This window comes from Scardinius erythrophthalmus, assembly GCF_964197995.2.
Source record: "Scardinius erythrophthalmus genome assembly, contig: HAP1_SCAFFOLD_81, whole genome shotgun sequence".
Lineage (NCBI taxonomy): Eukaryota > Metazoa > Chordata > Actinopteri > Cypriniformes > Leuciscidae > Scardinius > Scardinius erythrophthalmus.
Window position 1 is genome coordinate 26,325 of NW_028296522.1, and position 11,988 is coordinate 38,312.

General features: G+C 36.8%; 1 protein-coding gene across 1 annotated transcript in view; it reads right to left on the reverse strand.

Moving 5' to 3' along the window:
* LOC308686277 (endophilin-A1-like) overlaps positions 1 to 11,596 on the reverse strand; it is a 32,137-nt gene extending 20,541 nt beyond the window's left edge. The window contains exon 1 of the mRNA XM_081394640.1: positions 11,438 to 11,596. Coding sequence (XP_081250766.1) covers positions 11,438 to 11,482 — 45 coding nt within the window. The 5' untranslated portion in view covers positions 11,483 to 11,596. The remainder of the gene's footprint in view (positions 1 to 11,437) is intronic.
* Between the last annotated feature and the right edge of the window lie 392 nt (positions 11,597 to 11,988).

Consider the following 11,988-nt stretch of genomic DNA (forward strand, 5'->3'; position numbering starts at 1 on the left):
TTGAGAAAATCCTCATGGAGTGACATTACATGCTGTTTGTCTAAATTACTTGTGGGATCTGATCACGTCGCGATCGTGATGCAAACTTTCCAACGTCAGGGTTTTTCCTGCATAGAGAACTACCTCCGTGAAATTTCATCCCACCTCCAACTGTCGACAAAATTCAGATGGGGCTCAAGTCATTCTGAGAGTACACGATACAGATCCGCGAATCACGGTTATATCCGAACACTACGGATAATCGGCGGGTCGGGCGATAAAGTAATAAAATTAACATTCCAATTTTAATAATTGCGGGTGGGTTGTGGGTGGATGAGTGATAAAACGTTAATGTGTTGATTTTCATAGAGTCACGGAACTCACATTTCTCGGTAGAACACGCATCACTCTTTTAATTTCAACAACAACATATCTCATAAGGCAGTGGTTCTCAATCCTGGTCCTGGGGACCCACAGCTCTGCACAGTTTGTATGTCTCCCTCATTTAACACACCTGATTCAGATCATCATCTCGTTAGGAAAGAGCTCTATGAACTGAACTGGGAGTGTCAGATAAAGAAGACATATAAAATGTGCAGAGTTGTGGGTCCCCAGGACCAGGATTGAGAACCACTGTCATAAGGGAAAACATATGCCTCAAGTACCTCCTAGTGGTCATTATATAAAACACACACACACAAAAAAAATTAGATATCATGAGAACACATGAGAATGTGGCGATCGGGTGCGGATATCTAAATCAAAGAAAATCATAGGTTCGGGTGGGTGGATTGTTTATTTTTAACAGCGGATCCAGGTGATGTTAGAGCTGATCCGCGCATCTCTAGCACACAAGTCCCATTGCACAAACTTTTTCTTTGTTCAATTTGCACACTGAACATGGGTTGGAGCTCTTAATTTTTAACTCTCAAAGTGCAACAGATTAATGAATTTAGCTTTAAAATGTACAAAATTTTCTTCCTGGGGGGGTGGAGTGTTGGGGGCATGACCCCAACCTGGACCGGCTTGGATGGACTGAGGTCCACCCACCACAATCTCACAATATCCTATGGGAAACATTGTATATGATAGTGTTCTCAAAATAAAGATCAAATTATTTTATTATTAAAATACCTCCATGTAAAAAGTGTTTTCTTTAGCCAGTTAAAGACGCAGTACACTTGCATGTGTGCACATGATCAGGATTTTACCACCACCACTTCATTTTGAGCTAGGAAAAACTCTGAATGACATTTGAAATTTTAACCAATGGAAACTGGATCTCGGGTATGGTGGGTAGGAGGGCTGGGCGGCACCCCGCTAAGGGGGGGGGGAGGGAGTTAGGACGATTCTAAGGGCCCACGCACTTTTGGGGCCCCCAGAGATCGATTCTTTTAATGGAATGGATGCAGTAGGGGGTCCAACCTCATTTTCTTTCAAAGGGCCCAAAATTGCTAGCGGTGCCCCTGCTGGGCGGTATTGCAAGTTTGTATGATATTGATGTATTTTTTTATAACCGATATTGAATGAGGTGATAATACCGTTTATATCAAAATACAGTTTGATACGAGCGCATCTGAAAAATAGCAGAGCACGCAGTGAGCTGCTGGACGGAAAGTGCACAATCCAATTTGACCTAAACAGAAGACATGCTTTATATTAAGGGCTTCAAAAATAACTTGTAAGATATAGTTATCATAAATAGTTTAATGTGGCTTGCCCTGAGAGATACTCTGACAGTTTCAGGTAGCCTACATAACCTACATTTCACAGGTATATTCTCAATCTAACAAACATCATAAATGTTAGAAAGTCATGCAAATATTTCCACTTTGTTGTCAGGAGTGGATGCGCCTTCTGCAAGCAAGTATCCGCTAGACTTCACTGAACGAGCGCGCCAAACAAACTGAACACAATTGAATAGGAGTGCAATAATTCGGAGTAAAATAGCCTACAATGTAAATAATTGTAAAAATGCAATGTTAGAATTTAATGTGATGTGATTGTTTTGCACATAATATATAGCATAGCCTACATGGTTACATTCACTATATGATGTTTTATTAACAAAGTTCGGGAGGAGCACGTTCAGATAATTAACACAAGCAGAGAGCACTCAGCAATCAACGATAAGAGGTGTATATATTCAGCAGTCTCACCTCAATTCATTGACAGTTTAGCAGCATCCCTCCACCACCCCTTCTCCACACTTCTAATCCTAAACATTTACATACGAGGGAAGTACTCTGGGTTCGGGGCGAACTCTGAGCTCGGAGCCCTCCCCCCCGGACAGCACGCCAAATACGCATTAAACTTTACTCCCTGTAATTGTATGTAAGTGTGAACTCGTGAAATTTGTTAATAGCCTTCAATATGAACATTGTTTGTAGGAGAACATTGGGCAGGATGTGAAATAACATTAAATGTTATAACATATGTGATATTTTTTTAAATATATCGTTTTTTATCCAAATAGAAAAACTTAAGGGTGAGAATATGATAATGAGTATGTCCACATACAGATATGATTTATTTGGCCATATCACCCAGCCTTAATGGGTAGGGACAATGTTATTCCTCATTCATGCATGTTTCTTTCAATAACTAAGTAGCACTGTGATAATCGGATATATTTACATTTCGCGATATAAAAAAAAATTATACAAAAATCTCTAACGATAGTCATCATCGCCACATAATCATCATATTGCCCAGGCCTAGCTGACAGTATTAACACATAGCTTACTAACAAAACACAGTAACAGAAACTGGTAGGACATAAAACATCACGATTAGCATCTCACTTTAATGCACTACATCTTTATGTAACTAGAAAAATTATATAGAATAAAAGGTATTTCCCTTCTGCAGTTTGCAATATGTCCATTAGCCATTGTAAATCTTTGTCATTCTAAATCAATATCCCACAACCCAAATTTGCCAGTCAGACGTAATAATCCATGTAAAAGCCATTACTAGCAGGCTGATCGAAGTAGGACTGTAGAAGTGCGAGCAGCACTACACACTCCTACAGATGTGTAGTAAAATTTAACCGGTAAAAGGCACACAGTTGTCATTGGCCAGATTCCTGGATGATGGTCAGATTAACATGGAGCCTCAAAGCAACACGGAGAGACAGGAAATAGCGTTGCAACTACAGAACAATTTTTTTAAATGAAAGATTTATTATGAAAGATTTAATATTCACTATTCACCTATCATTTCCCTCTGATTTTAGGGTTAAGTTATGGGTTAGGTTTAGAGATCGAGTTAGGACTATGTTTTCAGACATAGTAGGGATGTTGAACCAGCATCAACAAAATGTGTTGATTCAGGAACATGTCTTGCCTAACAAAATCAAAGCAAACATTTCTGTATCTGGCCCTTTACTGTATTGCAGTGTTACACAAACTGTTGGTTAATCCTCTGTCCACAGTAACACTTATTTTCAAACACTGCCATAATTGCATACAAAGTACAACATTTGTCTACAGACTTTTATTTAACAGCAAAGATGCTTCAAGCTGTTGACTGCAGTGATTATGCCATTATAGCATTCGTGATATGGGACTGAGTAAACTTCTCACTGTAGAAAGTAACAGTCTGTGATGCATTTTAGTTATTCAGAAGTGAAGACAATGTCTGTATGGATTGGCCAAAGCTATGTTCAATTATGACAGTGTTGGCCTTGCTGTCTGACTAATTCAAAAATAATTGAGCAGTTTGAATGTGCATGTATTCATTTCGAAACTGTAGTGCTTGCAGCAGCATGATGGCTCAGTGGTTAGTAATGTCTCCTCACAGCAAGGTCTTCCCATAATACAAACACATGCACATTTTTGACAAACTGTGGACTCAACTAAATTGTCCATATATGAATGTGTGTTCACACATTGCATGCAGGGAAACATTCCAGTATTGTAAAAAAAAAAAAAAAAAAAAAAAAAACTCTTCTCAGGGTTTCTCACACACACACACACACACACACACACACACACACACACACACACACTCTTTTTCATGCATTGAAATTACCATATGATATGTACATAACAAATGCATATTCTGATCAGAAAACATATAACCAATACTTTAAAATGGTTGTATGCCATGAATGTGTTTGTGAACGTTAATGGGTGGTTTTTGGAGAGTTCGAGCTAGTAAAGATGTCAAGTCAAGTCACCTTTATTTATATAGAGCTTTTTACAATACAGATTGTATCAAAGCAGCTTCACAGTGATAACATGAAAATAATACAACAAAGTTTGTTTCTAGAAGAAAATTGCATCATCATCCACCTTAAAGGTGCATTGCGCAACATTTCATGTTAAAAATACCCGTTTTTCTAACCCATACATGCTTGAACAATTGCCTGATGGGCTGAATGAGCCCTTCTCTGATCACTGCGATTGCCTCTATAATCCTGTACAGTAAAATAAATAAGAGGGATTCGGGTCGGAATTTGAGACTGGGCCTATTAAATTGCCTATATTGCAGTTTCGCTTCTTGCCAGAGGGGGCATAGTTCTGCAAAAACTCAGAGACTTGCGCAATGCACCTTTAAGTAAGGCAGATCAATAAAATTGTTGAATATTAAATGTCCCCAACTAAGCAAGCCAAAAGCCAATATGTGTGCTTTTCTCATCTTTATTCACAATTTCCTTAGTAAAGCAATTTGGATCAACTGTTGTGTGGCTGGGCAGAGGCCTAAAAGTTTCAATCTGGAGAGCAGTGCACCTTTGTACCCTTTAAAAACAGAGGCCCTGTCCAAAATGGCACCCTAAACACTCGCAGTCTTCCTTCGAAGTCTGCACAATCGTAACATAACGCCGCTTTGACAGTCGGGAAGAAGTCTGCTGCAGAGCTCGCATCAGTGCGCATCGAGGGCAAATATCAACTGCAAAGGGGGCATTTGAGAGCACCCTTCTGAGACCAAAAATGACTAATGGGATACCCTACGGTCTCATAGACTTAATGAACATGCGCACGTGGCAGCCATTGTAAGTCCACAAGACCGAAAAGTGCGACATTTGGCAAAGGGCCATAGTAGGCATTTTTTGATGTAAAAACAAAAAACAAAAAACAATAAAGAAAAAGTATATTTGTTTCCAGAATATAAAAGTACACCTAAATATAAAAATAATACAATTACTTAAGAAAAAAAACAATACAAAGAATAATGATAAATTGTTAGTATGGACATAAACCTTTAAAATACTGAGATACATAATTAAAGATTTTTTATTTTACATAAACATATCCTTAAGTTACAAAAAAACAAAACAATACAATATAAATAATGCAGTATTTTTGCATTACTGTAATTTCATTAATAGTATAAGTCAATCTTGTTAATTACAAATTGTTTGTAAGTTTACAGAGTTTTGAATATAATTAAAAATAAGAGAAACAAATTTAAGAATTATTTTCTGTACAATTAGTATTTTTTTTTTTATACATGTATAAACCCAAATGCTTAAATCAGGGATTGCCAAAGGTTTCGGAACAACCTTGTTACCTGGAAATCTACTGACTAGGTAAAAGGCATTCACATGAAGCCCAATGTGACAGCAGCACAGAAGATAAATTTCCACCCCCATCCTCCAGTCAGGCAGTCTTAAAATATTCCCCTGAGTCTGTGCCTCCTGGATTACAACCACCAAAGATTAACGTTTTATAAATAGAACAGATAGATGGACAAATGAAGGAGGTTATGGGAGGATGTCCTCCCTTGATTTGTGATTGTCTGCATGGCAGAGAGGGACGCACATCCCTTTGGTAGGACGGCCAGTTCCAGGGAGGCTGTATCTCTCTTCTATTATTATCATTATTATTATTATTATTATTATTATTATTATTATTATGCGTGTGTGTAATTAAGGGCAGCTGAGAAAGCTCATGCATAAAGATGGCTAAAGGAGGCATGCGTCTGTTTCCTCTGAGTAACAACAGATATTCTTGTGTGCTCTAAATGCTAGATAGCAATAACGTTTTAATTAATAAAATCATTCTTAACCAATAGTATCTAAAAAAAAAAAAAAAAAAAAAACTTTGCAAAAGTAAACCACATCATGAAACATGTTGGAACAAACGGCAAAAAAACAACAGTAAAATTATGTTTAATGGCTGGTGAAAGAAAAAAAAAACTGAGCATTCATGGGAATTTAAACAGACATGTAAAGGGAAATGTAGTAGCCTACTCAAGAGTCCAAAAGGGCCAGCTAAATCCAGGGGACACCCTGTAAACAAGTGTGTGGGGACATGGGGGCCCTTGCTGGAGTGCATGTATAACAATGCTGAAGGTAGCAGAAGCGCTGAATACAGGATGACACAGCAGTGATCATATGGTGACATTCATATACATTCAAAAAGAAAGACGAGATCATGATTGCTTCAACCCTAATCTTAATAAAATACCAAGGACAAGTGCCTGTGTCAATCCAGAGTCATTTTGATTCTATGGGAAAAGCAGTAATGTTATTGTGATAGTGACGTAATTTTTAAGCCTCACACAGCCATTACGTAAAAGCAGGATGAGCCCTTACCCTAGCATTTACTGAAGTATCTTTAGACTACAACTAAGTGATGATTCATAGATGAATATAGAATAGAATAGAATAGAATAGAATAGAATAGAATAGAATAGAATAGAATAGAATAGAATAGAATAGAATAGAATAGATAAGCAAGGCTAATAGAAAGTTATAGTTTATATAGTATATTCTATTTTGGTGGATGTTTAAAAAACAAACAAGGAAGTGTTGACTTATTCAAAGTCTTGAACTGAGTGAGTAAGCACAATCTCTGATGATGAGATGGTGTATGTTAATGTTCTATTTTTTGGAGCAACATGTAGTCTTGTATAAGTTCATCTTAAACAAGTCAATTAGGTTGTATTGTGTTGACCATTAATTGGGGAGTTTAAGATGATGGAAATCTACCAAGATAACAAAGATAAAACCAGAGGCAGAAGAGATTAGTGACGTTCTCATTTGGAACACAAGTGAATTTCATATGTCCTATCCATTTACTGCATTAGCCCACAAGGCCTTAAACAATCTTCTTCTATACTAGACAAAACAGCTTGTACCCTAACAACGGAGCATTCCTTAAAGAATCCAATTTAGATATTTGCCACACAAGTAAGTTATTGTCAAACAAATACTGTAGGCATATTAGGGGGCTTGAAGCGACTACGCTTTAATGTGTCCAGAGTGTTATACAGAAATAGAAAATGGTCTAAAAATTTACACACAGTTCTGACAGTGCACTATGAATCTATTAATTCTAAATAACAAAGATTGCATTTTGCAATCCTGGTGTGACTATCTGGGATAGGTTCTTCTTGGTTTACCCTTAAATAAAAAGCAAGTAAAAAAAAAAAATCTAATGATTTAGTCTAAAAAAAAAAGTAGCTCTTTTGCTTTCTATTTAAATCCAATGCAGTTCCTAAAAGTTAACAAACATCCTTAAAATCAAACGCTGCAATAAGCCCAACAATATTCAGAATTATACACGACATGACTTTTCGTAAATGGTTTCTAAATATCTCTAGAATTTTGATGGTTTCATGCTCTTTGCAGCCACCACAGCACAAAGCACATGGTGGTCAGCACAAACGATGATTCGTTTGTCCTCATTTCAAGTTAACAATGTGGTTTCATAATTTATCTTCCTTTTAGCTTGCATGGTTTTGTTCATGGTTTTTGAGGTCACACAACCTGTATATGATGTCGCTTTTTCCACCAACCCTACAAGAACTGAAAACCTATGATTCACAAAACATGGCAGCCTATTCTACTGTAAGAATAAGAGGTTCCGAATCAGAGGTTAGTAGTGTTGCCTATACAACCATGAGCGACCTAAGAAACATTTTAGTACGCAGTTATTGTGTGCCCCTTATTACTGTCGACTGAATCTGCGATGGCAATCATTTGTGAATTAATCCATTTTTTTAGTTAGTGCTTCAGTGAATTTGCCAAATGGTTTTGCAAAACGTTCAATTCACATTCGTTCAGAGTCACTCCCTGAATCATCTGAAGCCATTTCACAGATAGACAATCTGTGAAACTGACAGTATCAAGATTACTGAAGATGCAGAGGACAAACAGCGCTAAATGAAGTAGATATTCACCTACAAACAAATGAAACAAAAGGCTATTTTTTGGGGAGGAATCATTGAGAAAATTCAGCTGCTGCTCTGCGACACGTAAATAGGCGGCAATTCACACCAAAAATGTTTTTGTGTCAAACACAAACACACTTGATTTTTTTATTTTTTTTCTCTATGTGAACATGCGCTAGATAAATGTCTTTGAACATGTTGTTGCTTTTTGCAATTTTTGTGTTTTAAAATGTTTAAAATGCCTTTGATCTCTTCCGTTGCTCTCACTGATTGTTTGTTGAAAGAGTCTCAAGTATTATAGAAGTGTGTAAGTTTAAATTTCTCTCAGCGTTGAATTTTTAACATGAGCATATATTAAATGTGAACTTTTTAGTGGTGTTTGTATAATATAAAAAATAAAATAAATTTCCCCTCTGTGCACACCCTCAGATGAAACCCTGCAGGCATCCCTGGAGATTCGAACAAAATTGCAACAGGCCCAGGTAGGCTACATGGGACACTGACAGACCAAAACACCACTTTTTAAGATAATGTTTATAAAATTACCATATAATTAACCCTAAGTTGGCTTATAAAATCTTATCAAGATAGTAAGCCTATTAGGATAGTAGAGAGTAAACAATTTAAATACCCTATCACCTTCACCACTACACCGCTTGCGTTTTATATGATCAGAGGGAACTGACATTATAAGTGGCTAGAAGGACTTTCAAATTAACAAATGACTAATTCTCTCTAAAAAAAAAATAAAAATAAAAAAAAGCAATGCCTTTTTCCCCCAATGACAAAATTGTACTCATTTAGTCCTAACAACAAGATCACCTGTATAACACTATAAAGACATTATATCCTGAAGGTACTATTTTAGGATATAAGGATATTTTAGTATAATCTGCTTTCTACAATTTGAGACAGCATTTATGTCAGAGACTTCACATGGGATGCTTAAAAATCCTGTATTGGTAGACACTAGACAGCTCACCTGTTTGATAATAGTTTTTGAAATAAGAGAAACTGGTAGACATATTATAGCGAATCTATGATGCTAAACATAATTTTACACCTGTCCAAATACAAGATGCAATTCACTAAGATACAATACATCAAAAGAATGAACCATAAGAGACTAAAGAGACAAAGAAAATAATATATTTCTCATCCTTTGAGAGTTAAAAAATCCTTGTTTGCACTCATTAATAAAGATAGACTAGTTAACAAAAATATATTGTCCAGGATTATTTTAAAAACACTGGCTTGCCAAGTATGTGGTATAGCTGACAACTTAAATAGGAAAAACACCGCAGTAAGCAATGTCTAGAATTTGTAATAGAGAAAGAATAAAACATCAACCACGTTTGAGACAGGCGCTGTGGTGCATAAGCAACGCCTTACATCAAAGAAAGCAAGAGAGAAAAGCTAAAGAAAGGGCCAGGGGTCACACTTCTACACTTTTAAGTACAGTACTGTATGAGACCAGAATAACAGAGAATGACTGATTGTGACGATCTCAACTCACAAATCCAAGTTTTCATCCATCCCCAAATACCCAACAGTGAACAGGAGGCAGATAATCTCTGATCTTTCGCTTCAGTCTTTTGCATTACACAAAAACGTGATGAAAATAAAATGAAAAGCGTAGTAGATGAATGGCAATTTAACTTTATAAGCAGGCTCTTTGTATTACAAGCTAGAATTGTCAGGTTAAACAAACTCAATTTTATAAAAGTGAAGTACATTTCCAAAACAAAACTTCTGTATAACTACAAACATCCATGTTTAGACAATTTACATGAAATCTCACTTCTCTTTATGTAAATATCATTCTGGACAAGGAAAAGCCAGAGGGCATGTAGTAAAACAAGTGTTGTGCTTTTATAGCACATATTCACTATAGAAGCAAATTTCCAAGAATAAATAATGCAGGTGAAACAGGATAAACCTGCCTCTACATAACTGAAAAGAGATAAATAAGAAAAAAAAAAAAACATTTCACCAAACAGGCACTATATTTTGTCACGACTGCAAGACTGCATGAATATTGTATATAAAGTACACAGCAAGCTGTGAGAAGGAGCAGTGTGTTTGAGGAACCATCTGTTCTACAGAGCAGCTCTGAGTCATGCCACCCTCTCCACTGCGCAGCATGCACTGATGATGTCAGAGCCTGACGATTGGTCGGAATGAGGCAGATTATGTTGTTTAATATCAGGCAGCGAGATGCAAGTCCACCTCCACAACTCACAGAAATGCATATTCCCTTTAAAACAGATGGCCTTCAAAAAGATGCAGAGAGCCAGCTGTCATATTAGTTAAACCTTGTCCCTGGAGCCCCCCCCCCCCCCCAACAGTGCATATTTTGAATATCTCTCTCTTGTTCTCTTTTTATTTATTTATTTATTTATTATTTTTTTTTTTTAAATCAAACAAACGTGATTCACATTATCAGGACCGGGTTTGAGAACCACTATGTTAAGGGATGCTGGGGTGATGCCTTAAGCATTTGAGAAAAGTGGTTCCAATGCTGCTGTTCCACAACTATCATTAAAATGACAGATACTTCCTCCAAAACCTTTGTTGCACAAACTGTTAGCCTTCAATGAGATTTTGATTAATGCAAGGGAAAGCTTCAGGCAAGGACACTAGATGGACAAAACAGACAAACCCAGGAGTGGCTCGGGCTCAACCTAGTCTGATGGCACCAGAACATATACATATATGTATGTATGTATGTATGTATGTATGTATGTATGTATGTATGTATATATATATATATATATATATATATATATATATATATATATATATATATATTTTATTACTTTAAGATATTAAAATGGAAATAGAAAATATTAAAAAAATTCTGAATTAAAATGCCATCCAGTATTGGACCCTAAAGGCTATGTGGTGGCTTTAGATCATCATGGCTTTTAAGAGTCACAGCATCAGGATTGTTTTAGAGGGCATCGAGGTCAATTTAAGGATATAAGCTATTATGTAACAACTCATCTACGCATCTTAAATATTCATGTTCACACGGTGTCATTTAATCGGTGCAAATAACACCTGATAAAAACAGCAACACATTGAACATACATTCATCTGAATTAATTGATTTTAGACGACAGTGACTAGCCTGCTAGTAACAATGTTAGTGCATTTATTTTTTTATACATCATATTACGGTGCGTTCAAAGAAGCACACACTGTTCCGCGTAAAGATCCGCATTACGATTCAGGACACAAGCTGCTCTGTCTGCTGTAGCACTGCAGCAAACCCATTTTCACGCATGTAATGGTCAAGAGAATGATTCATTTCATTACCGTTGCTTCTTACCTGAGTGGCTTTGTGGAATTGTTTCTTCAGTCCCGCTACAGACATGATTCCGATTGGACTAGTGCTAACGCCGTTTGTGATGTGCAAAGATGTAAATATGCTCACAGATACGTGGATGTGAGACGTTCAAAGATAAACCCTTGTACACTGGGAATCACCACAAGCATAGGCTGATTATAGCAGCTGATGATGACGTGGCCGTGACATCACGCGTCAGATACCGCCTCTCTACAGATTAGAGCAGAGCCCCTCCTCCAGGGGAACCTTCAAGGTTAGTTCAAAAAGGCATAACGCCAAGGTAGAAAGAGGCAGGTCTGTTTTAATACTGGCTGTCAAGGGAGGAGATGTATGGAAGCTTGTTTCCGCCACAAAAAAAAAAAAAAAAAAAAAAAAAAAAATTAAATGATAATTGCGACTTTTATCTCACAATTGCGAGTTTACATCTCGCAATCCTGACTTTAATTTCTCAGAATTGCGAGATAAAGCCAGAATTGCGTGAAATAAAGTCGCAATTGCGTGTTATAAAGTCAGAATTGCGAGATATAAATTCA